This window comes from Lepus europaeus, chromosome 19 (genome assembly GCF_033115175.1).
Source record: "Lepus europaeus isolate LE1 chromosome 19, mLepTim1.pri, whole genome shotgun sequence".
In the NCBI taxonomy this organism is placed as follows: domain Eukaryota; kingdom Metazoa; phylum Chordata; class Mammalia; order Lagomorpha; family Leporidae; genus Lepus; species Lepus europaeus.
Genome location: NC_084845.1, coordinates 53,326,307 through 53,351,566, shown reverse-complemented (window position 1 = coordinate 53,351,566; position 25,260 = coordinate 53,326,307). Strand labels below are relative to the sequence as shown.

At 58.1% G+C, this 25,260-nt stretch overlaps 1 protein-coding gene and 1 pseudogene across 1 annotated transcript; both read right to left on the bottom strand.

The window, feature by feature from the left end:
- Positions 1-76: 76 nt before the first annotated feature.
- Positions 77-15,144, bottom strand: LOC133747724 (cocaine esterase-like). Its single transcript, XM_062176028.1, has 17 exons — positions 15,080-15,144; positions 14,851-14,969; positions 14,711-14,793; positions 13,802-13,900; positions 13,526-13,613; positions 11,839-11,982; positions 6,377-6,581; positions 5,351-5,489; positions 4,578-4,711; positions 4,239-4,497; positions 3,736-3,834; positions 3,359-3,499; positions 3,161-3,241; positions 2,798-2,942; positions 2,243-2,380; positions 1,696-1,768; positions 77-1,279 (listed from the first exon to the last, which is right to left on the bottom strand). Exons 1-17 carry the CDS (start codon positions 15,142-15,144, stop codon positions 1,093-1,095), a joined length of 2,199 nt encoding a protein of 732 aa, XP_062032012.1. The 3' UTR covers positions 77-1,092.
- LOC133748464 (cocaine esterase-like) lies at positions 15,051-24,650 on the bottom strand (annotated as a pseudogene).
- Between the last annotated feature and the right edge of the window lie 610 nt (positions 24,651-25,260).

The window sequence follows — 25,260 nt, the reverse complement described above, 5'->3', positions numbered from 1 at the left end:
CCTGTGATAGCAGTGGGGGGGCCAGGAGTCAGCCTGAGTGTAGGAAACATCAGGCTCCCTGCAGGAAGGAGGAGCAGCAGCCTGGGCCCGGGAGCACCCAGGGGACGTGGACCCTGGCTCATGAAGGCTGACTTTATGCCTCCTGAGAACTGGCCTTGACCTCTGCTCAGCCCAGGGCTCTCTCAGCCACTATGGCCAGGGCTAGCCCAGGCCATGTCCAGGGGGAGAAACATTATCTGTGTACCCCACGAGGGAGGCAGGGGCCCAAGCACTTGGGCCCTCCTCTGCTGCTTTCCCAGGTGCCTTAGCAGAGATCTGGATCAGGAGTGGAGTAGCTGGGACCTGAACTGTCACTCATATGAGATGCCAGCAACATGGGTAGAGGCTTAACCCCCTGTGCAAAGCAACAGCCCTACACTCCAGGTTTACTGCATTAATGATTCATGGTATCCCAGCTGTGGAGGTAAGCAGGTGTCTCTTGAGAGCTGAGGGTCTAAGAAAACGTGGCAGGTTCACTCAGGTGAACGTGACTCAGCCGTGAAAGGACTGGAACCCTTTATTTGTGCTGCATGGATGGGATTGAGGGCGCCACACATGGCAGCATCCAGAATTGAAGCCACGGTGGCTCCTGGTGTTGTGGCCACTAAAGATGTGAGATCACAGGGCATGCTGGGTTGAGGAGCAGGAGACAGGGCTTAAGGCACCCAGGGGTGGGCAACAATCCCCAACGCAGATCCCTCCACATGGGGAGGGCCTGGGGCTGGGAGGACAGGAGAGGTAAGTGGGTAGAGCTGAGGACATTCATAGGGACTCAGGCCCAGTGGGTGTTGAGGAAGCTGGGCAGGCACTGGTGATGTCCAGCACAGCCCCATGTGGATGTACTGAGTGATTCTCACTCAAGGGCCCCAGGGCAGGCTTGGCAATGAATCTCAAGCCATGGATTCTCTTCAATGGTCTGCTGAGTGGACGGAGGCCAGGAGGATTGAGTGGTTGCGTGAGAGTGCTGAATGCAAGGCTCCTCTGTGGATGAGTGTGCGTGCATCGGGGCCCCACCTGCACTGGAGTCCATGTCCCGCACCCCTACACTGGCAGCTACAGCTCTGTGCGCTTCTGCTCAGCGCCCCTGAGCTCTTGGACCCTCTGGGGCAGGGTGTGGGTCCAGAACTGGAGCCTGCGGGCCTTCAGGGCCTGGCCCACTGCAGGCTGCACGTTCAGCTGCAGGTATCGCTCCTCCTGGTTGAACACGGGCCAGTGCGGCAGGCCCTCGCCGTTGGGGTTCCTGTAGACAAGACGTCAGGAAGGGGGGACCGCGGTCACTCTGAGCCCTGCCCAGCCCAGCCCTGAGCACCTATCTGGGGTACAGCCAGGCCACCTCGCAGGCAGGAGGGGTGGGGAATATGTTTCTAGAAGCAGGAGAACAACGACTTCCCCCTAGAGTCAGCTCCCCAGCATCCTGACCTGGCCTTTCCCTTCTCCTCAGGGAGCCTCTGGTCAGAGGAGCTCATGGCCCACCCCCGGTCACGGAGATGGGTAGAGTGTGCCTGGTTTCCAGGGCCCCTGTGAGTGCCAGTGGATCCTGCATCTGGGAAGGGCACTGTCACATGACTTAGGACCCTGAATACTGGTGAGGTCCCCACAGAGGAGGGAGGGCAGAGGGTCCCAGGTCCCTGGGGATTTAGGTGGGGGTCGTCTCACCCGTTGCGAGCAAAGTTGGCCCAGTACTTCATCACCCTCCTGCTCAGCAGCTCCTCCTCCTCAGTGAGGGGCACTGCAGAGGGGAGGGGCAGGGTCAGCTCAGGCCACCCCAGTCCTGCTGCCCCATCATGCACCACGCTCCCAGCCCAGGTGGAGCTTGACCCCAGGATACCCTGAATCTCTGCCGTCGCCCCTCACCAGCTGTACCCATATTGTCAAGTCCACGTCCCCAGCCAGCCCCTATTCCTTGACTCTGGCTTCTTCCTTGCCTGGACGGTTTCTTCCCTCTGACTTTGGGGTGTCATTTATGAAACAGACATGACTTTGAACCCCTGTGCACCCAAGATGGACACTCATTCCAAGGCAGACAGAGAAGGAGGGGGAACAGACTGTGCCCTGAGGGGTTCAGATTTCATTCCTGGCTCTGCTCTCTGAATGGACACTGGATCCCATCTGAGCTTTGTCCTTTCATCCTTAGGTTGGGCCCAGAGCCCCATCCTGGAGAGCCTGGACCTCATCCCCATCCTTGCGAGGGAGGAAGAGTCACCTTTGCTGCCAAAGAGAAACGATCTGAAGACAAAGACAACCTCATTGCCGTGGTCGGCCCTCACGTGGGGCGGCCTGAGGTCCTTTGTGAAGCTGGGTCGATGCTGGAACTCGTAGAAGTAGACAGGGGCGTGGGAACCTGGGGACGGACAGGGCGACATGGGTGGCCCCTTCCCGGTGTTCTCCTCCAATGCCATGGGGATGACACATAATTGCTGCACTGGGCTGGGTCTGGGCAGTTGGGGAGAAGAACCAGGTGAACAGGCGCAGTGGGCAAGCCCTGGGTTAGATCCAGCCTTGAAGTTTGTGGCTGTGAGGTCTTGAAACAATCAGTGGGGCTCACTCAGCCCAGTCTCCTCCTCCCTTCCACAGCGGAGATGTCCATCTCCGGAACTGGCATGGAGGGTTACCGAGAGGAGCAACACCTTGTGCCCGGCACCCTGGGACCCCCTTAAGACATGGATCAGGACCTGGACAGGACAGGCGTCACCTCAGGAAAGGACCCAGCCCTGAGCTGCCCCCTAGCGAGTGAGGCCTCAGTCCCAGATGAACTCACGCTGGAAATGTGCTACTCGGAGTGCAGGCATCACGAACATGGCGTCTGCCATCATCTCCCGGAACTGGGCCATGAGGGTCTTGGGGTCCTCATTGCTCCCCATGTACTCGTCCATCAACAGGTCCCCCAAAGCGGGAGGCAGCATCTGGCCCAGGGGAAGGGGGAGGAGTGAGGGGAGCAGCTCCTGGGAGGGAGGCAGCAGCCTCAGCCTGGGGGACGGAGGTCCTGTATAGTCAGAAACTGGGGGAAGAACCAGGCTCCGGGAGACCCCACCCACACACAGCAGAGCCTTGGTTCCTGGCATCCCTGTGTGGGCAGGTGTCTGGGATGGGCTCTGTTTGGGCAGGAGCCTGGGGACCTCACCAGCTGTTTTGTTGCTTGATGCATTAGTTCCTTCATGGCCCCTCTGTCTCTCTCCTCTTTAGGGTCTGTGGAGAACAGGAGCTGAGTGGAGAGGGGAGAGTCCCAAGTTAGGAGTGGCTATGCCTGGAGCTTTGAAGCCCAGAGGCCTGCTCACCACATAGGCTGTGCAGGCACTGAGGAACTAGGGCTGGGGCTCACCTTGGGGAGGATCCTGCCATACTCATCATTGTTGACACCAATGATGCTGGGGACGGGATGAAAGTCAGCAGATGCCAGCAACTCCTCGGGGTGTCTGGGCAGGAAGACTCCATCCACCACCCCTGGGATGATTTTGAAGACCTGGTGTCACATGGGGTCAGGGAGAAAGCTTGAGTTTACTCTGTGTACATCCCCCATGCCCGGCCTAAGCTATGGTGCTCCCTCCCACCATGGGATCCCCAGCCTGGCATACAGGTCTGGTTCCCCTGTTCCATCCAAGGCTTGGATGTCAGGAGGGCATGGATGGAGGTAGCAGCCCATGGACTATGAGGTACAAACAAGCCCATCACCCCTCACCCACGTGCACAGGGCCCGACCTTGGTGATGGCCAGCATCTCCTCTTCACTCTTGGCCCGCAAGCAGCGCACCAGGGTCTCAGAGTCCACCTGGCCACAGCCAGACAGGTTGGCCACCACCTGTAACGGGACCACACAGGGGCTGGCACAGCCATGCGGGAGACACGGGGTTTCCCAAGGCCCCACTGGAGGCAGGTGCACCCAAGCTCGCTCAGAGTTGGTGTGTGCATGGCTGTAGTTGGAAGCTGATTTTTGCCTTTTCCCCATGTCTTCGCACTGCTCAGCCGCAGTGGGCAGCACCTGGCTGCTGACAACCTGGGGCTCAAGGTGGGCAGCTTGGTGGAGCTGAGACACATTTCTTCCTCTGCTGTGGCTCAGGTGTGGGTTTCTGACCGCCGAGCATCTCAGCAATCACCAGCAGACAGCAGAGCCCAAACACCCAATGGTCCACGTTGTGCTCATTTCCCTGAGACTGTAATAGAGGCAGGAGCAGCAGTGCTGGGCTGGGCAGTGAGGACACTCACTGTGGAGACCACCTCCGATGAGCTGGTGATGAGGCCAGGCAACACAGCAACCCCACTCTCCATGATGGCTCCGTGGAAGAGACCTTGGGACACTGGTGACACCACATGGGATGACACACTCGTGCCACCTGCAGACTCGCCAAAAATGGTGACCCGGCCAGGGTTGCCTCCAAAGTGGGCAATATTCTGCTGGACCCAGCGCAGCGCGGCCACTTGGTCCAGGTAGCCCCAGTTGCCGGTGGCGTGCTGGTCTCCAGTGCTGAGAAGTGGTGGGGACAGGGGTCACAGGGCTGTCCTGGTGCCACTCTCCCGCAGTGCCCATCCCAGCCCCGGTATCACCTGAAGAAGCCCAGGACTCCCAGGCGGTACTGGATGGTGACGACCACCACGTCCTCAAATGCCGCCAGCACAGAACCGTCATACATTGAAGCCATGCCCGTAGTCAGCCCACCACCGTGGATCCACACCATCACCTGGGTAGTCAAGGGCATACCACATAGCTCCTTACAACCTAAAGGCTGCTCATCCCTCACCTGGTCTAACCAGTCTTGGGGTCTGTGTGTTGCCCAGCACATGGACTATGGCCAGACTGCAGGATCTGGGCTGTGAGCCAGGGACCCAGTGCAGCAGGAAGACCAGGCCTCACATCCTTGGAGTTCTAGCCCTTGTTTCAAAGCTTGGCTGCATGAATTCAAGAATGTACAGTGAGATGGAAAGCTAAGGTAGTCTCTCTGGCTACTCCACACGGATGTTATTCAAAGTGCCTTTCCTCCCCATGGGCTGCCCAAGCTCCCATGGCTGATGTCAGGTGTGACCCCCAAGGTCAGCCCTCACCACACAGCAGAGGGAGTCTCCTGGGCATGAGGGTGATGGCAGTGTCCTGGGTCCATACAGCACCAACTCATTCTGACCTCTGAATACAGTCAGGTCCCTGGGACCCCACGCCCAGGCCTCAGCTGCCCAAGTTGGGGGGGGCAGCACTACTTGGCTCCGATAGTGAGAGGCTTCTGGACAGGTGCACTCACAGGAGGGCCCGTGCTCAGTTTCTCCTTTCTCATCTTCTAGCAGAAGGCAATGCACTCCCACCCTGGCCGACCCTGCCCCACACTCACAGGCAGGTCAGAGCCCTCACGGGCATGTGCAGGCAAGTAGATGCTGAGGTACAGGCAGTCCTCGGACATGGGGATTGAGAGCAGGCTGAAGATCAGCTGTAGAACATCTTGATCCATCATAGCCAAGTTCTGCAGACACCTGGAGCCACCCAAAGCAGACATTAGTCTCGGTGGCAGCCACAGCCAAGCCAGGGTCTAGAGTGCCCGACCATCCCCGGGCCTCCTCCTACACCCTGCTCACTCATGGGCCTCCATAAGACACTTCCCACCAGGATCAGGTCCTAGACTCTGGGTGAGCTGGGATGGTCCAGCATCCTGGGAACCTCAGGTGTCTGAGAGTCTGGGCACCACTTCATGACTGACAGGGGACTCTGTGGGAAGTTGTGACTGCAGGAGGGGACATTCAGTGCTGCATACCCAGACCCAGCCATGCCGGAGCAGGCCAGCCTCCTGCACACGCCGCCTGGATGGACGGATGGCGTTTCCCAGGAAGGGCAGTGGACGTCCCTCACCTTCACTCTAGACTCTCAGGATCCTCACCATTCCCACAGTCTCCAGTCCTAAGGGCATACACGGGTTCCTGGCCAATGTCCTCGCCCTGTCGTTGGCTCAGTGACCATGACGACCCCCTCTGAAGCCCATCTCAGGGAGCTGCAGGATCTGCTGATGGAGTCAGGGACTCCTACAAGCATGTGGAGCCAGGTGGACCTCACCCGGACACAGCGCCCCCAGCAGGCAGCGAGCCTGTGGCCTCTCCTGGACACGGGGAGAGCGTCTCTGCTTTTCTCTCTGTACCTGGATTTAATGTGCTCTGAGTGCCAAGTTCTGGCCCCAAAGCATTTCATTGCCACTGCATCCTCCAAGCCTAAGCAGACTCACTGAATAACGCACGAGGGAGCCATCACCACAGGGAAAGCTGGTAATGGGAGCTCTGTCCCAGGACAGCTAGGCTGGCCCAGAACTCAGAGGATCTTTCCCCTGACCTCCTCCATGGCCAGAGCTTCCCTGGGCCCTGGGAGCGCTTACATGGCTGGGTGGGAGGTCCCGTCCCTCACTCCACTCCAAGCTTCAGCAGGTTCAGGAGGTGCAAACCGCAGCGGCCCCAGAGGTGGCTTGGCAAAGGGAATTCCCAGGAAGGTGTGGACGCCCGCATCGGTGCCTTCCACGTGGACCAGGCTCCCGCGCACCTGCCCTGTGTGCGTGTTCCGGATGGGGCTGGTAGAGTCGTGGCCTGTGGGCAGAGAGGCGCATCAGGTGGGGGCTCTCCATCAGCTGCCCTCCCACACTTCCGCATGTGGCCGACTCCTTGGGATCAGCACCTCACCCTTGCCAAGGCCTCGGACCTACAAACACTGACCTTACCAACGTCCTGCATGAGCAACTCTCCCCCATCTCCTCAGCCAGCAGTGCTGTTCTGGGCCCAGTCCAGGACATCCCACACTCACGAGGCTCCTGGGGCCCCAGCACTCTCACTGAGCACTAAAAGTTCAGCGGAAGGTGACAGCCCTGGGGGCGAGGAGAGCGTCCTTTCTGCTGACTGCCCTCAGTCACAGGAGGTAGAGCTGTGAGCACCAGACTGACCAGGCTCCCCTGCTAGGAGGCTCATGCTCCAGGGAGCAAGAAGAGAAGAAAGGAAGCGTCCTCTAGGGGGTGATGTGGTGGCGCTTGGGTGCCTCCACAGCCTGCATGGCCAGCATCCCCTATATAGGTTCCATCCTGGCTGCTTCACCCCGGATCCAGTTCATGCTAATGGGTTTGGGATGTAGTAGAATCCCCCAGCGCCTTGGCCCTGCACCCTCCTGGAGGACCTGATTGGCTCCTGGTTTTGGTCTGGCCTACCCCTGACTGTTATGCACATATGTGGAGGGAATCAGAGGATGGAAGATCTGTTTTCCCTTTCTGTCTGGAATTCAGCATTTCAAATAAATAAGAAATCTTAAAGATAATACAAAACATCTTTATATAATGGTCTAATACATATCATTTAAAAAAAAAAAGAAAGAAAGCATGCTGTATAAAAGAGAATGCATTGGTTCCATGAATGCAGGAGGCAGGTGACCTTGACCGGGATGGGGCAAGCACAGCCTGACCTGGGGACCAGCCAGGGAGGAGGTGATGACGTCACCTAATGGGGAAGCCATGGATCAGTAAAGAGTTTCTACCAATAACTCAGCACGTACCAGGCACACAACAGCAGGAAGCTGTAAGGATGTGCCCAGAGACAAGGATCTCACACAATGAAGAGGAAAGACGAGGGACCTGACACCACTGTGGCTCTTATTTGTAGTTTTTATTCAATTATTTGAAAGAAAGACAGACACACACACACACACACAGATGTCCCATGTTCTGGTTCACTCTCCAAACGCCCACCACAGCTGGGAAGGGGCCCTGATAGGCCAGGAGCCCTGAACTCAATCCGGGTCTCCCACGTGGGAAGCAGGGATCAGTACCGGAGCCCACCTGCTGCCTCTCAGTCTGCACGTCAGCAGGAAGCTGGAGTCAGGAGGTGCCGAGGCGGGACCCGGGCACAGGGCTCAGGGCTGGGGCGTCCCCAGCGGTGGCTCCACTGCTGCTCCCATGTGGCCCCTCATGACCTATGTTGTGCCACGAATCAGATATGAAAATGTCGAGATGTTCTACGGTGAGGACTCAGCACCACATGCTGGTCTTCCCAAAACAAGAGAAAAAAGATGCTGAACCCTAACAGCTGAACCTGATGGGGCCTCTAGGCTAGAATTCCTGTGTACACAGGGTGAGGGGACAGAGGAACAGCCAGAAGGCACCAGGGGGACGGTGCCACCCTCTCTAGAGAGAGCCAGGGGTAAACCGGTTTCTTCTTCACAAGGAATCAGGAGGAAGAGCACGGCGAGACAGAGGGGGAGCTGAGCGTGAGGGAGACTCAGAGACACACGGCCAACTGCACAGGTGTGCAGAGCGCTGGGTGGGGTGGGAATGGGAACCTCTGCACATTGCTGGTGTTAGGAAATGGGACAACTGCTCTGGGAACCCGACGGGCAGTCCTTCAACACTTAACCTGGAGCTCCACCTGCCCGGGGAAGTCCCACCCTTGGTAGAAGCCCAAGGGAAGTGCAAACTGTTGGGCAGACACTTTGCACAGCAGTAGCAAGGCAGCCGGGATGGTACCTTCCTAATACAGCGGGCGACTGAGGGTGACCGTGGAGGGGAGATCTCTCTCTCATTCTGTCTCTCCCTCTTTCCCTGTCTCTCTGCCTTAAAACCAGCAGAAATCAATCATCCGCAGCCCATGAAAGCTGACTCCTCCCCGGAGAGGAACCTCCCATGTCACAGTAGGCGATGCCCGGCCACAAGGGTGCTCTGGGCCCTGGGTCCGGGAGAGGAGAGCCTGGCCCCGGAGCGGGTGAGTAAACAGCGCCTCTGTGCTGACCTGGTCCCGACCTTGTCCTTGTCATTCGCCCCAACCATGGAGGACAGAGTGACTGCAGCAGCAGCTCCGGCTGTGAGGCTGACAGTGAGCTGGAGCTCAGCAGAGTCCACGGAGGACAGGGGCGGCTTCCGTGCAGACGCTGCCGCGGTTCCTGATCCAGACACACACAGCGACTCCCACGGACCTTGGGAACAACTGCTCCCTCTCTGAGTGGGAACCCAACCCCAAATTCTATTTTATTGGGAGCCACAGTGATGTGGGGCAGACGATCTGCCTGGAAGGTCCTGGTCGCTGGGAGAGTCTGTGCATAGCAGGGCAGGCAGGGAGCCCGTGGGTGAGCATGGAGGAGGAGGAGTGGGGACTGTGCTGGCGGACTAGAGAGGGAAAGGGGGCAGGAGAGACCTGGCTTTTCGCAATTTCTTATTTTCTTCAAAGCATTATGTTTTGGGAAGATGAAGTGAGAGAGAGAGAGAGAGAGAGAACCCATGTGCTGGTTCAGCTTCCAAATGGCCCCAACCCTGTCCTTAGCCAGGAGCCTTGAGCTCCATCAGGGTCTCCCACGGGGGAGCATCAGGGGCCTGGGACAGAGCCATCTTGCACTGCTTTCCCAGGCACATCACCGGAAGCTGCACTGGGTGATGAGCAGGCAGAGCTGGAACCAGTGTTCCCACGGGACGCCAGTGTCACGTGTGCTGACTTGCTCTGCAATGCCAGCTCCAGTCTTGGGCCTCTGGAATGAGGAGATAAAGGCTCCACGACACACCCAGGGGTGGTGCCCTCTTGGCCTGAGCTCCCAGAATGCCAGGCCTGGAGGTGTGGTCAGCTTTGCCCTGGAATCCAGCCCAGGAGGACCCCTGCCAGGTGCACAGGGTCAGAGGAGACCCTGGCAGACACACAGCCCAGGGCAGGTTCGTCATTGTCCTGGGGAGGGCACAGTCATCTCAGCCTCAAGCAAGGGAGGGAAAGGGCCCCATTTCCACGCCCCTTCCTGTGCCGGCTGCCGACTCGACCAGCGCTGCTGAGAGTTTCGTGCTGGGTTCACTCCTCCGTGTCTGGGCCTCAGGGTCCCACAGTCTGTGCCCTGGTCCTGCGCTGTCACCTCCACCGGATCCAACCTCCCAGGTGGTGGCCTCAGGAAAAGGCCCTTTTAAAATTTTGCGAGAGGCGGGCAGGGAAGCAGGAGCAGCGAATCCCATTAGGATGGGGGTGGAGCTTGGCACAGGTAGTTGGGCCATGTGGCCACCTGCCTTTCAGCAATGGCGGCGGGAGCCAGGGCGTAGGATGTAATCAGGGTGTAGATCGCGCCGTGGATACAACTGCACCAGTTTCCTAACAGGAGGGGAGAGTGTGAGCCTGAGGTAGTGTCCTTAGCATTTGTCTCCCCTGAGCTGTGGCTGTGTATGGGCAGATTTGTACCTGGATTTCAGACACGCCCACACACTGTATCCTTTCAGGGTCAGACTTGGGGACTGCTCTGTCCTGACTGATCATCTACTTTTTTCCCCTAAGATTTACTTATTTGTTTGTGTGAAAGGCAGACTTACAGAGAGCGGGAGGAAGGAAGAGAGAGACAGAGATCTTCCACCCACTGGTTTACTCCCCAGTGGGCCACAATGGCTGGGGCTGGGCCAGACCAAAGCCAGGAGCCTGCAACTCCATCTAGGTCTCCCAAGCACTTGGACCATGTCCCTCAGCTTTCCCAGGGGCATTAGCAGGGAGCAGGATCAGAAGTGGAACAGTCAGGACTCAAACCTGCGCTCACGTGGGATGTCAGCTTCGCAGGTGGCAGCTTAACCCTCTGGGCTTCCATGCTGCCCCCTCGACTGTTTCTTTAAGAAATAAGAATTTTGCAGGAATAAGAAACCACGTGCTCATCATAATACGGCCAGGGGATTTATTTTTGTGTTGTTGGCGGGGGAGTGGACATGGGGGCTCCTCCAGGGAGAAACGGGGTCTTTTTTTTTTTTTTGTCTTTGGGAGACTCTGTGACAACACCAAGAGACAACTGGATTCCTTCTGAGCATGAAACGCACAGGAAATACTGTTTAGCCACTGGGGCTGGAGTTACGGCCCAGCAGCTTAACCTGCCGCCTGTGACACCAGCATCCCGCATCAGAGTGCCTGTTGGATCCCAGCTGTTCTGCTTCTGATCCAGCTCCCTGCTCTTGAGCCTGAGAAGGCAGCGGAAGCTGGCCCAGGTCCTGGCCCTGATTCCTGGTCTCCACAGGGCCCATCCCCATTGTTGCAGCCCTCTAGGGAGTGAACCGGCAGATGGAAGCGCACTCTCTCTCTTTGGTCTCCCTGACTTTGTCAATTTTCAAATAAGTAAATGTTTAAAAATCGATAAATGACTAAAAGAGGCATCTACAAGGCCAGGCTGAGCCTCCTGCCAGGCTCAGACATCCTTGAGAGCCTGGGCAAAGGGCCGGGAATGGTGGAATTGCAGCCGGGCTGGGCACAGGGGAGGGTGAGTGTGGAGCCCCTGGGCAGAGTAGATTGGGACAGGGTGGGGGACAAGACCTGTCAACCCTTAGCATCCAGGGTCAGACACCCAGGCCCCATACTCACCTGGGAGAGCTCTGGTAAGGACAGGGAGGGCCCGGGCAGGTACAGAGCCCCTGGTCTTTGCCTTCAAACAGAAGCCTCTGGCCCCAGGGCAGCCGTGTGGGCCGAGGGGCCCTGTGGCCTCTGAGATCAGCCCCAGGGCCCCCATGCTCCCTGCTACTAACCTTAGAGGGGACCCGGTGCCTCTGGCCAAGAGCACCCAAATGTCGCTAATTGTTCTCAGGACCGTGGGCGGGGGCGCCAACAGCCACACACACAGGAAGGGAACGCCCAGACCCCTCAACCCAAGCTGCCCTCTTAGAGCCCCTCCTGTTAGGCTCACTCCTTGGAGTCTGGGGCCTCAGGCAGCCCTGACCCTCTCCAAGCCTCAGGGGCCCACCTTGGGCACGCGGGTCCCGTGCTGTCACCTCCACCCGCTCCACCAGCCAGGTGCTGCCCTCCCGCGGCCGCAGCTCTAACTGCGGGATTGGGCAGATCCGACCCGGGTCCCTGTCGCCGCCCGAGGGAGCCTCACCATGGGCTGGGACAAGGAGGAGCAGCAGGAGCCCGCAGGCCAAGGCGCGTCCAGTCGGTGCGGCCCCATGGTCTGGCGCAGGTCCGCATGTGGGCTGCTGTGGCCCCCAGGGCTGCGCCAGGCGCTCCAGGGGCGGATCAGGGCCTCAACCAACCTGACCAAAGGGGAGTTTGGCCTGGGCGGGGAGCAGGCGGGGTGAGCCCCGGGGGCGGGGCCTGGGAGCCAGGCGAGAGTGGGACTGAGTAGGCAGAGGTCAGGACACAGAAGGACATAGCCTCCTCCCCTGTGTCCCGGTCCCTGCGCGGTGTGCCCCGGACCCTCCCCTCCATCCTGGTTACTACATTCACTGTTCTGGCAGCTGTGGCCCAGGAGGTGGAGAGCAGGGAGCCATGGGCTGTGACTGCAAACACCGGGAGAGTCTGGAGCAAGATCAGGATCCCTCATAGAGGGAAGTGGATGATCTGTGGGGACGCAGGACTGGCCTGGCGTCGGCACTGCGAGGTGACTGTCCCCCAGCGCTGCGAGCTCCCCCTGGTTTCAGGACTCAGTTTACCTGCTCAGCTGTCTCCACAGGCCCCTCCCTACTCAGTCATGGCTCTGTTGAAAGGCACACATGACCCTGGCTCTTCTTTTTCGTTTGTTTAATCATTTACTTACTTAGTGTCCGGAGGCAGAGATATTCCCCAAAGGCCTGTGGTGGTTGGGCCTGTGCCAGGCCAAATCCAGGAGCCAGGAACTCAATCCCAGTCTCTTGCATGGGTGGCAGGGATCCAAGTAGGTGAGCTATCACCTGCTGCCACCCAGGGTGTGCATGCCCGGGAAGCTGAATCAAGAGCAGATCTGGGGGGAGGCACCCCTTGTGACGCCAGCATCCCATATGGATGCTGGTTCCAGTCCTTGCTGCTCCACTTCTGGTCCAGCTCCCTGCTAAAGCACCTGGGAAAGCAGAAGAAGATGGCTCAAGTTCTTGGGCCCCTGAATTCACATGGGAGACCCAGAAGAGGCTCCTGGCTTCAGATTGGCCCAGATCTGGCCATTGTAGCCATCTGGGAAGAAAAGCAGTCGATGTAAGATCTCTCTCTCTTTCTTTTTTTTTTTTTTAATTTTTGACAGGCAGAGTGGACAGTGAGAGAGAGAGACAGAGAGAAAGGTCTTCCTTTTGCCGTTGGTTCACCCTCCAATGGCCGCCACGGTAGCGCGTTGCGGCCAGCGCACCGCGCTGTTTCGATGGCAGGAGCCAGGTGCTTTTCCTGGTCTCCCATGGGGTGCAGGGCCCAAGCACTTGGGCCATCCTCCACTGCACTCCTTGGCCACAGCAGAGAGCTGGCCTGGAAGAGGGGCAACCGGGACAGGATCGGTGCCCCGACCGGGACTAGAACCCGGTGTGCCGGCGCCGCAAGGCGGAGGATTAGCCTAGTGAGCTGCGGCGCCGGCCCTCTCTCTCTTTCTAACTCTGCTTTTCAAATAAATAAATAAATAAAGCTTAAAAAAAAAAAAAGAGCAGATCTGGGACTCAAACCCAGGTACTCCAATGTATCATTCTGGGTGGCCCACGTGGCATCTTGACTGCTAGGCCAAGGCTCCCTCTGTTGGAGGCACTTCTTAAGGGCTATCCCCCGATCACTCTGTGACTTCCCATGTCCCCACCTCCCCCCAGAGAGGTGTGTTCTGCACTTTTCATAGGAACCTGTGGATGTGAACCCAGCGAGGCACTCCCGAGCCCCTGGAGAGGCACGCACTTCAGTGGCAGCTTCCAAAGCCTGTGTCCCTTCAGGCTATAGGGAAGCCAGCATGGCACAGGATCCAGCCTCAGTCCCCGGGAGAAATAGTGTCGGGACCAGCCTCGAGTGGCCTTTGGTACCCGCTGAGAATCAGCCATGGCTTCTGAGTGCTGCCCAGCTAGGATGATGGGCACTCGGGCTCTCTGCCCCCCTCCCGCCATCCCCTGTGAATTCAGCCTGACCTTGGTGATGGCCAGCATCTCCTCTGCACTCTTGCCCCGCAGGCAGTCCACGAAGGCTTTGGAGTTCTCGTGGTCACAGGCAGACAGGTTGGCCACCATCTGTACAGGGACCAAGCAGGGGCTCAATCATCCTTCCAGGGAGGGAGTGGGATTTACCCAAGGCCCTGGAGGGAACAGGTGCACCCCAGATGTCCCAGGTTATTGTATGCTACTTGTGTAGTTTTTTTTTTTTAAATAAACTTATATCTTTTAATTCCATGAATGTTTTTTATAAAGACTTATTCATTTATTTGAAAGGCAGAGTTAGAGAGAGAGGAGACACACACATATGAGAGAGAGCAGAGAGAGAGAGAGAGAGATAGGTCATCCATCCGCTGGTTTATTCCACAAACGGCTGCAATAGCCAGGACTGGGCCAGTAGCTTCTTCTGGGTCTCCTACATGGATGCATGGGCCCAAGGATTGGGCTGTTGCTGCTTTCCCAGGCATATTACCAGGGAGCTGGATAGGAAGCGGAGCAGCCAGGACTCAAACCTGCACCTGTATGGGAGCTGGCCTGCAGGACACAGCTTTAACCCACTGAGCCCCTGCGCTGGCCCTGACTGCAGTTTTGATGTTGCCCTAAATTCGGAGGTGCCAGTCAGGGTGACCAGCACAGCTGCTTAGATGGTTGTGCCCACCCTGGAGGTCCCCAGGGAGACAGCGTGGAGAGCACAAGCAAACTGAATCACTGCAATTGCAGAGCTGTGTGAATGCCGACCCCTCCACCCTTCACAATTCCTGGCCAGGCGCCAGTTCCGAGGCTCCCCGGTGGTCCTTGCTACGCTCATTGGATAGACAGAGTAACAGAGGCGCTAAGAGACAAGAGGTGAGGCAGTGGGTCGGGGCTTCTGCAGTGTGGGTGACTCACTGTGGAGATCACATCAGATGAGTTCACGATGAAGCAGGGGAGCAGGACCACCCCACTCTGCATGATGGCTCCGTGGAAGAGTCCTTGGGACATGGGTGACAGCACATGCGCAGACACACTCATGCCACCCGCAGACTCACCAAAAATGGTGACCCGGCCAGGGTTGCCCCCAAAGTGGGCAATATTCTGCTGGATCCAGCGCAGTGCGGCCACTTGGTCCAGGTAGCCCCAGTTGCCGGTGGCGTGCTGGTCTCCAGTGCTGAGAAGTGGCAGGGACAGGGGTCACAGGGCTGTCCTGGTGCCACTCATCCCGCAATGCCCACTGCAGTCCCGGTCTCACCTGAAGAAGCCCAGGACTCCCAGGCATACTGGATGGTGACGACCACCACGTCCTCAAATGCTGTCAGTGCAGAACCATCACACATGGAAGCCATGCCTACAGCCAGTGCACCCCCATGGATCCACACCATCACCTGGGGAAATCAAGGGCATACCACGTGGCTCCCTCCAGCCTAAAGCCTTCTCATCCCCCACCTGGTTAACCAGTCTTGGAGCCTGAGCATTGTCCAGCACTCAGAACTCCAGCCAGACTAGACACTGAGCTAGAGACCCAGGTAACACCAGGTAGGCCAGGCCTCCCATCCTTGGAGTTCAAGCCCTTGTTTCAAAGCTTGGCTGCTTAGTCCCTGAATCTTCAGTGAGGTGGAAAGAAAGGGGTGTCTCATGGGAATGGAAGGCGAGTTAGGTTCAGCTGCAGAACATCTTGACCCATCATAGCCAAGTTCTGCAGGCACCTGGAGCCACCCAAGGCAGCCATTAGTCTAGGCGGCAGCCACAGCCAAGCCTGGGTCTAGAGTACCCCGACCTACCTGGGCCTCCTCCTACACCCTGCTCACTCATGAGCCTCCATAAGACACTTCCCACCAGGATCCAGGTCCTAGACTCTGGGTGAGCTGGGATGGTCCAGTATCCATGGAACCTCAGGCGTCTGAGTGTCTTGCAGACCACTTCTTTTTTTTTAAAAAAAATTTTTTTTTGACATGCAGAGTGGACAGTGAAAAAGAGGCAGAGAGAAAGGTCTTCCTTTTGCCGTTGGTGCACCCTCCAATGGCCGCCGCGGTAGGTGCGCTAAGGCCGGCGCACCATGCTGATCCGATGGCAGGAGCCAGGTGCTTCTCCTGGTCTCCCATGGGGTGCAGGGCCCAAGCACTTGGGCCATCCTCCACTGCACTCCCTGGCCACAGCAGAGAGCTGGCCTGGAAGAGGGGCAACCGGGACAGGATCGGTGCCCCTACCGGGACTAGAACCCAGTGTGCCGGCGGCGCAAGGCGGAGGATTAGCCTAGTGAGCTGCGGCGCCGGCCGCAGATCACTTCTTGACTGACAGGGGGCTCTGTGGGAAGTTGTGACTGCAGGAGGGGACTTTCAGTGCTGGATGCCCAGACCCAGCCATGCCGGAGCAGGCCAGCCTCCCGCACACGCCGCCTGGATGGACGGATGGCGTTTCCCCAGGAAGGGCAGTGGACGTCCCTCACCTTCACTCTAGGCTCTCAGGAACCTCACCGTTCCCACAGTCTCCAGTCCTAAGGGCATACACGGGTCCCTGGCCATGTCCTCGCCCTGTCGTTGGCTCAGTGACCATGACGCCCCCTCTGGCCATCTCAGGGAGCTGCAGGATCTGCTGATGGAGTCCGGACCTCATACAAGCTGTGGATCCAGGTGAACCTTACCCAGACACAGCGCCCCCTGCAGGCAGCGAGCCTGTGGCCTCTCCTGGACACGGGGAGAGCGTCTCTGCTTTTCTCTCTGCACCTGGATTTAATGTGCTCTGAGTGCCAAGTTCTGGCCCCAAAGCATTTCATTGCCACTGCATCCTCCAAGCCTAAGCAGACTCACTGAATAACGCACGAGGGAGCCATCACCCACAGGGAAAGCTGGTAATGGGAGCTCTGTCCCAGGACAGCTGGCCTGGCCCAGAACTCAGAGGATCTTTCCCCTGACCTCCTCCTGGAGTGGGAGCCTCCCTGTGCCTCCCCCTAGCATCAGGCCCACGTGGGGACCCAGCATCCTGACCTGGCCATCCCTGCCCCCACAGGGAGGCTCTGGGCAGCCAGACAAACCCCAGGTCACTGGTTATGGGAAGAGTGTGCCTCGTCCCAGCGCCCCGTGAGTGCCAGTGGGTCCTGCAGTTTGGGAGGGTGCTGTCATGTTACTTAGAATCCTGGATGCTAGTGCGGTCCCCATAGAGGAGGGAGGGCAGAGGGTCCCAGGTCCTGGGGTTTTGGAGGGGGAGGTCGTCTCACTTGTTCCGAGCAAAGTTGGCCTGGTACTTCATCACCTTCCTGTTCAGCAGCTCCTCCTCCTCAGTGAGGGGCACTGCAGAGGGGAGGGAACAGGGTCAGCTCGGGCCACCCCAGTCCCTCTGCCCCATCATACACCATGCTCACCAGCCTAGGTTGAGCTTGACCCCAGGATACCCACCAACCTCTGCCGTTGTCTGGTCACCAGCTGTACCCAGCCTTGTCAAGCCCCACGTCCCCAGTCAGCCCCTAAGTCCTTCACACTGGCTTCTTATTGCCTGGACAGTTTCTTCCCTCTGACATTGGGACTTCATTTATGAAACAGACATGACTTTGAACCCCTGTGCACCCAAGATGGACACTCATACCTAGGCGGACAGAGGAGAAGGGGGTACAGACTGTGCCCTGAGGGGTTCAGATTTCATTCCTGGCTCTGCTCTCTGAGTGGACACTGGATCCCATCTGAGCTTTGTCCTTTCATCCCAATGGTGGGCGCAGAGCCCCATCCTGGAGAGCCTGGACCTCATCCCCATCCTTGCGAGGGAGGAAGATTCAGCTTTGCTGCCAAAGAGAAACGATCTGAAGACAAAGACAGCCTCATCGCCATGGTCGGCCCTCACGTGGGGCGGCCTGAGGTCCTTTGTGAAGCTGGGTCGATGCTGGAACTCGTAGAAGTAGACAGGGGCGTGGGAACCTGGGCACGGACAGGGCGAGATAGGTGTCTCCTTCCCCAGAGTTCTCCTACAATAACCATGGGGATGCAACGTAGTTGCTGCACTAGGCTGGGTCCTGGGCAGTTGGGGAGAAGTAGCAGGGGGAACAGGCACAGTGGGCAAGCCCTGGGTTAGATCCAGCCTTGAAGTTTGTGGCTGTGAGGTCTTGAAACAATCAGTGGGGCTCACTCAGCCCAGTCTCCTCCTCCCTTCCACAGCGGAGATGTCCATCTCCGGAACTGGCATGGAGGGTTACCGAGAGGAGCAACACCTTGTGCCCGGCACCCTGGGACCCCCTTAGACATGGATCAGGACCTGGACAGGACAGGCGTCACCTCAGGAAAGGGCCCAGCCCTGAGCTGCCCCCTAGCGAGTGAGGCCTCAGTCACAGATGAACTCACGCTGGAAATGTGCTACTCGGAGTGCAGGCATCACGAACATGGCGTCTGCCATCATCTCCTGGAACTGGGCCATGAGGGTCTTGGGGTCCTCATTGCTCCCCATGTACTCATCCATCAACAGGTCCCCCAAAGCGGGAGGCAGCATCTGGCCCAGGGGAAGGGGAAGGAGTGAGGGGAGCAGGCTCCTGGGGGAGAAGCAGCAGCCCCAGCCTGGGGGACAGAGGTCCTGTATAGGTCAGCAGCTGGGGGAAGAACCAGGCTCCGGGAGACCCCACCCAAACACACATCAGAGCTTTGGTTCCTGGAGTCCCAGTGCAGGCAGGTGTCTGAGGTGGGTTCTGTTTGGGCAGGAGCCTGGTGGCCTCACCAGCCGTTTTGTTGCTTGATGCATTAGTTCCTTCTTTGGCCCCTCTGTCTCTCTCCTCTTGAGGGTCAGTGGCAATGTGGAGCTGAGTGGAGAGGGGAGAGTCCCAAGTTGGGCATGGCTGAGCCTAGAGCTTTGAAACCCAGAAACCTGCCCACCTCATTTGAAATGTGGGCATTCACCCTACGGAGGATCTAGCCAGACTCATCATTGTTGACACCAATGATGCTGGGGATGAGTTGGAAGTCAGCCGAGGCCAGCAGCTCCTCGGGGTGTCTGGGCAGGAAACTCCGTCCACCACTCCTGCAATGACTTTGAAGACCTGGTGTCACATGGGGTCAAGGAGAAAGCTTGACTTTGTTCTGTGTACATCTCCCATGCCTGGTTCAACCTAGGGTACTCATTCCCACCCTTGGGAACCCCAAGGACTGCACCTCCTGTTTACAACCAGAGCTGGGATGTCAGGAGGGCATGGATGGGAGGTTGCAACCCCAGTGACTATGAACTGCACAGAAGCCCATCACACTCTCACCCATGTGAATGGGGCCTGACCTGGTGATGGCCAGCATCTCCTCTTCACTCTTGGCCCGCAAGCAGTGCACCAGGGTCTCAGAGTCCACCTGACCACAGCCAGACAGGTTGGGCACCACCTGTAATGGGACCACATAGGGGCTGGCAGAGCCATGCTGGAGACTGGGGGTTGACCAAGGCTCCACTGGAGGCAGGTGTACAACAGATCAGCTAGAGTGTGATGTGTGAACGGCTGTTGTTGGAAGCTGATTGTTGCCCCTTCCCCATGACTTGGCACTGCTCAGCCACAGTGTGTAACACCTGATTGCTGACAACCTGGGGCTCAGGCGGGCAGAATGGAATGGTTGAGCCGAGAATCATTTCTTCCTCTGCTGTGGCTCAGGTGTGGGGATTCTGACCACTGAGCAGCTCAGCAATCACCAGCAGACTGCAGAGCCCAGACACCCAATGGTCCACGTTGTGCTCATTTCCCTGAGACTGTAATAGAGGCAGGAGCAGCAGTGTTGGACTGGGCAGTGGAGGACACTCACTGTGGAGACAACCTCTGATGAGGCTGGGCCACCCCACTCTCTATGATGGCTCCATGGAAGAGACCCTGGGACATGGGTGACACCACATGGGATGACACATTCATGCCACCCGCACACTCACCAAAAATGGTGACCCGGCCAGGGTTGCCTCCAAAGTGGGCGATATTCTGCTGGACCCAGCGCAGTGCGGCCACTTGGTCCAGGTAGCCCCAGTTGCCATGGCGTACTGGTCTCCAGTGCTGAGAAGTGGCAGGGACAGGGGTCACAGGGGCTGTCCTGGTGCCACTCTTCCTGCAGTGCCCACCCCAGCCCTGGTCTCACCTGAAGAAGCCCAGGACTCCCAGGCGGTACTGGATGGTGACCACCACCATGTCCTCAAATGCTGCCAGTGCAGAACCGTCATACATGGAAGCCATGCCTACAGCCAGTGCACCACCGTGGATCCACACCATCACCTGGGAAAATCAAGGGAATACCACGTGGCTCCCTCCAACCTAAAGTGTACTCATTCTGCACCTGGTCTAACTAGTCTTGGAGTCTGTGCATTGTCCATCACTCAGAACTCCAGTCAGACCTCAGGATCTGGGCAATGAGCCAGGGACCCAGTGCCAGCAGATAGGCCAGGCCTCCCATCCTTGGAGTTCTAGCCCTTGTTTCAAAGCTTGGCTGCATCAATTCTATTACCTGCAGTGGGGTGGAAAGCTAAGGGCTGTCTCTTGGTCCTTCCACATGGATGTTATTCAAAGTGCCTTCCCTCCCCATGGGCTGCCCAAGCTTCCAGGGCTGACATCCTGTGTGACCTCCAAGGTCAGCCCTCACCACACAGCAGAGTGTGTCTCCTGGGCATGAGGATGATGGCAGTGTCCTGGGTCCATCAGGACCACTCATTCTGACCTCTGACAGCAGCCAGGCCCCAGGGACCCCACGCCCAGGCCTCAGCTGCCCACCATGGGGGAGCAGCATTTCTTGGCTCTGATAGTGAGAGGATTCTGGACAGGTGCGCTCACAGGAGGGCCCGTGCTCAGCTTCTCCTTTCTCATCTTCTAGCAGAAGGCAATGCCCTCCCACCCCGGCCGACCCTGCCCCACACTCACAGGCAGGTCAGAGCCCTCACGGGCATGTGCAGGCGAGTAGATGCTGAGGTACAGGCAGTCCTCGGACATGGGGATTGAGAGCAGGCTGAAGATCAGCTGTAGAACATCTTGACCCATCATAGCCAAATTCTGCAGACACCTGGAGCCACCACAAGGTAGCTGTTAGTCTCGGTGGCAGCCACAGCAAGCCTGGGTCCAGTGTGCACGACCTCCCCGGGCCTCCTCCTACACCCTGCTCACTCATGAGCCTCCATAAGACACTTCCCACCAGGATCCAGGTCCTAGACTCTGGAAGCAGGGATGGTCCAGCATCCATGGTACCTCAGGTGTTTGAGACTCTGGGGACCACTTCAGGACTGACAGGGGACTTGAGGAAGTTGTGACTGCAGGAGGGGACATTCAGTGCTAGATGGCCAGACCCAGCCATGCCGGAGCAGGCCAGCCTCCCGCACACGCCGCCTGGATGGACGGATGGCGTTTCCCCAGGAAGGGCAGTGGTCGACCCTCACCTTCACTCTAGACTCTCAGGACCCTCACCGTTCCCACAGTCTCCAGTCCTAAGGGCATACACGGGTCCCTGGCCAATGTCCTCGCCCTGTCGTTGGCTCAGTGACCATGACGACCTCCTCTGGTGCCCATCTCAGGGAGCTGCAGGATCTGCTGATGGAGTCAGGGACTCCTACAAGCATGTGGAGCCAGGTGAACCTCACCCGGACACAGCGCCCCCTGCAGGCAGCGAGCCTGTGGCCTCTCCTGGACATGGGGAGAGCATCTCTGCTTTTCTCTCTGTACCTGGATTTAATGTGCTCTGAGTGCCAAGTTCTGGCCCCAAAGCATTTCATTGCCACTGCATCCTCCAAGCCTAAGCAGACTCACTGAATAACGCACGAGGGAGCCATCACCACAGGGAAAGCTGGTAATGGGAGCTCTGTCCCAGGACAGCTGGGCTGGCCCAGAACTCAGAGGATCTTTCCCCTGACCTCCTCCTGGAGTGGGAGCTTCCCTGTGCCCTGGGAGCGCTTACATGGCTGGGTGGGAGGTCCCGTCCCTCACTCCACTCCAAGCTTCAGCAGGTTCAGGAGGTGCAAACCGCAGCGGCCCCAGAGGTGGCTTGGCAAAGGGAATTCCCAGGAAGGTGTGGACGCCCGCATCGGTGCCTTCCACGTGGACCAGGCTCCCGCGCACCTGCCCCGTGTGCGTGTTCCGGATGGGGCTGGCAGAGTCGTGGCCTGTGGGCAGAGAGGCGCATCCAGTGGGGTTCCCCATCAGCTGCCCTCCCACACTGCTGCTGTGGCCGACTCCTTGGCATTGGCACCTCGGTCTTGCCAAGGCCTCATACCTACAAACACTGACCTGACCAACGTCCTGCATGAGAAACTCTCCCCCATATCCTCAGCTAGTAGTGCTGTCCCTGGGCCAGCCCAGGACATCCCACACTCACGAGGCTCCTGGGGCCCTAGCACCATCCCTGAGCACTAGGAGTTCAGCTAAGGTGACAGCCCTGGGGCAAGTAGAGCGTCCTTTCTGCTGACTGCCTTCGACCACACGAGGTAGAGCTGTGAGCACCAGACTGACCAGGCTGCCCTGCTAGGAGACTCATGCTCCAGGCGGCAAGAAGGAAAGAAAGGAAAGGTCCTCTAGGGGGCGGTGTGGTGGCGCTCGGGTGCCTCCACAGCAGCATGGCCAGCATCCCCTATCACAGTTCCATCCTGGCTGCTTCACCAGGATCAGCTCCCTGCTGATGGGTTTGGGACGTAGTAGAATCCCCCAGCGCCTGGGCTCCTGCACCCTCCTGGAGGACCTGGATGGCTCCTGGTGTTGGACTGGCCCAGCCCTGACTGTTATGCGCCTATGTGGAGGGAATCAGAGAATGGGAGATCTGTTTTCCTTTATCTGTCTAGAACTCAGCATTTCAAATAAATAAGAAATATTAAAGAAAAGCAAAACATCTTTACATCATTGTCTAATACATATCATTTTTTTAAAAACAGAAAGAGAGCATGCTCCATAAAAGAGATGGCGTTGGTGCCATGAATGTAGGAGGGAGGTGACCGTGCCCAGGATGGGACAAGCACAGCCTGACCGGGGGACCAGCGAGGGAGAGGTGATGAAGTCACCTAATGGGGAAGGCCTTGGATCAGTAAAGAGTTTCTACCAATGAGTCAGCACGTGCCAGGCACGCATCAGCAGGCAGCTGCAAGGATGTGCCCACAGACAAGGATCTCACACAAAAGAAGAGAAAAGCATGTGGGACCTGACAACTCTGTGGCTTTGTTTGTATTTGTTCATTTATTTGAAAGAAGGACAGACACACACACACACACAGAGATGTCCTGTGTGCTGGTTCACTCTCCAATTGCCCACCACAGCTGGGAAAGGGCCCTGATAGCCAGGAGCCCTGAACTCAATCCGGGTCTCCCACGTGGGAAGCAGGGATCAGTACCGGAGCCCACCTGCTGCCTCTCAGCCTGCACATCAGCAGGAAGCTGGAGTCAGGAGGTGCCGAGGCGGGACCCGGGCACAGGGCTCAGGGCTGGGGCGTCCCCAGTGGTGGCTCCACTGCTGCTCCCATGAGGCCCCTCATGACCTAAGTTGTGCCACGAATCAGATATGAAAAGGTCGAGATGTTCTACGGTGAAGACTCAGCACCACATGCTGGTCTTGCCAAAAAAAGGAAAAAAAAAAGATGCTGAACCCTAACAGCTGAACCTGGTGGAGCCTCTAGGCTAGAATTCCTGTGTACACAGGGTGAGGGGACAGAGGAACGGCCAGAAGGCACACAGGGACGGTGCCACCCTCTCCAGAGAGAGCCAGGGGTAAACCGGTTTCTTCTTCACAAGGAATCAGGAGGAAGAGCATGGCGAGGCAGAGGGGGAGCTGAAGGTGAGGGAGACTCAGAAACACATGGCCAACCTCACGGGGTGCAGAGCGCTGGGCGGGGGTGGGGATGGGGACCTCTGTGCATCGCTGGTGTTAGGGAAATGGGACAACTGCTCTGGGAACCTGACGGGCAGTCCTGCAACACTTAACCTGGAGCTCCACCGGACCAGCAAGTCCCACCCTCGGTAGAAGCCCAAGGGAAGTGCAAACTGTGGGCAGACACTTGGCACAGCAATAACAAGCAGCCGGGATGCTGCCCTCCTAACACAGCGGGTGACTGAGGTGACCGTGGAGGGGAGATCTCTTTCTCACTCTGTCTCTTCCTCTTTCCCTGTCTCTCTGCCTTCAAATCAGCAGAAATCAATCATCCCCAGCCCTATGAAAGTTGACTCCTCCCCGGAGAGGAACCTCCCATGTCACAGTAGACGATGCCTGGCCACAGGGGTGCTCTGGGCCCCTGGGTCAGGGAGAGGAGAGCCTGGCCCCAGAGGGTGGTGTGTAAACATTGCTTCTGTCCTGAACTGGTTCTAGGGTGGGGTCATGTTTGTCCTGGAACCTTAGCCTGCAAACGTGTCTGCCAGGTGCACGGGGTCAGAGGAGACCCTGGGTTACAGATAGACTTCTGGAGTGGCATCAGGGGCTTTGTATTTTGCAGGTCCAGTTACTCTGCCTGGGGCCACCTAGAGGGTGCAGGGAGCCACTCTGCCAATGGTCATCAGCTCTGGAGACCAATGGTGCCAGGGCAGGTTCCTCTCTGTCGTGGTCTCTCTGCTCCTGCTGCATTAGCATATCCTGGAGCACAGAGGAAAGTCTTCAGTTCCCACGCCGCTGCCTGTCTCCGAGCTGCTGACCAAGGGCCGAGCTTCTGAGCGCCCTTATGTTGTGCTCGGTCCTCTGCATCTGGGGCCTCGGACAGCCCCCAGGCTCTCGGAGCCTCACGGCCCAGGTATCATCCTCCCAGGTATCATCCTCCCATGGCCTCAGGCTCTAATGGTGGAGTTGGACAGATCTGATCCAGGTTTCTGAGCCGCCTGCGGGAGCCTTAAAGTGGGCGGGGATGAGAAGGAGCAGCAGGAGCCCACAGGACATGGCTCTGAGTTGGTGCAGCCCCATGTCTGAGGCAGGTCCTCCTGTGCAGCGCTGTGAAGGGAGGCTGAGCAGGGCGATACGGGGCGGGGCCGGACCCAGCCAGGCCAGAGTCTGCCTGGGCAGGGAACAGGTGGGGCGCGCTCTGGGGGAGGGGTTTGGGGGCCTTGCAGGAGAGCAGGACTGAGAGCACAGGGCCTGGTGGGGTCCCAGGCAGGGCTGCCTCCCCTGGCTCCTGGCTCCTCCTCTGTCTCCTGCCTCCTAGGCTCCTGGCTCCTCCCCTGGCTCCTGCCTCCCTGGCTCCTGGCTTCTCTGGGTGTCCAATCCCTCTCCTCAATTCTGGAGAAATTTACTGTCTTAACTGGCTGAGTCAAGGATAGTGTAGGGATGGACAGCAAGCAACAATGGGCTTGACAGTGAAAACCTGTTGGTCCTGATATGTGGCAACCAGGCAGGAAGAACAATGGGAATAGGGGAGCTGGAACTTTGCCAGCCCTGCATTGTAACTTTATCCCTTTGCTTGTCAGTCTTTTACCCCACTTTCCCAGGATGCACCTATGTCTCAGCTGGGACCAGGAAGGAGAAGCCATGATGGAAACCTGGAAGTGACATTCTGGATGGAGGGGCCATGACAATCCCTTCAATATTCCCA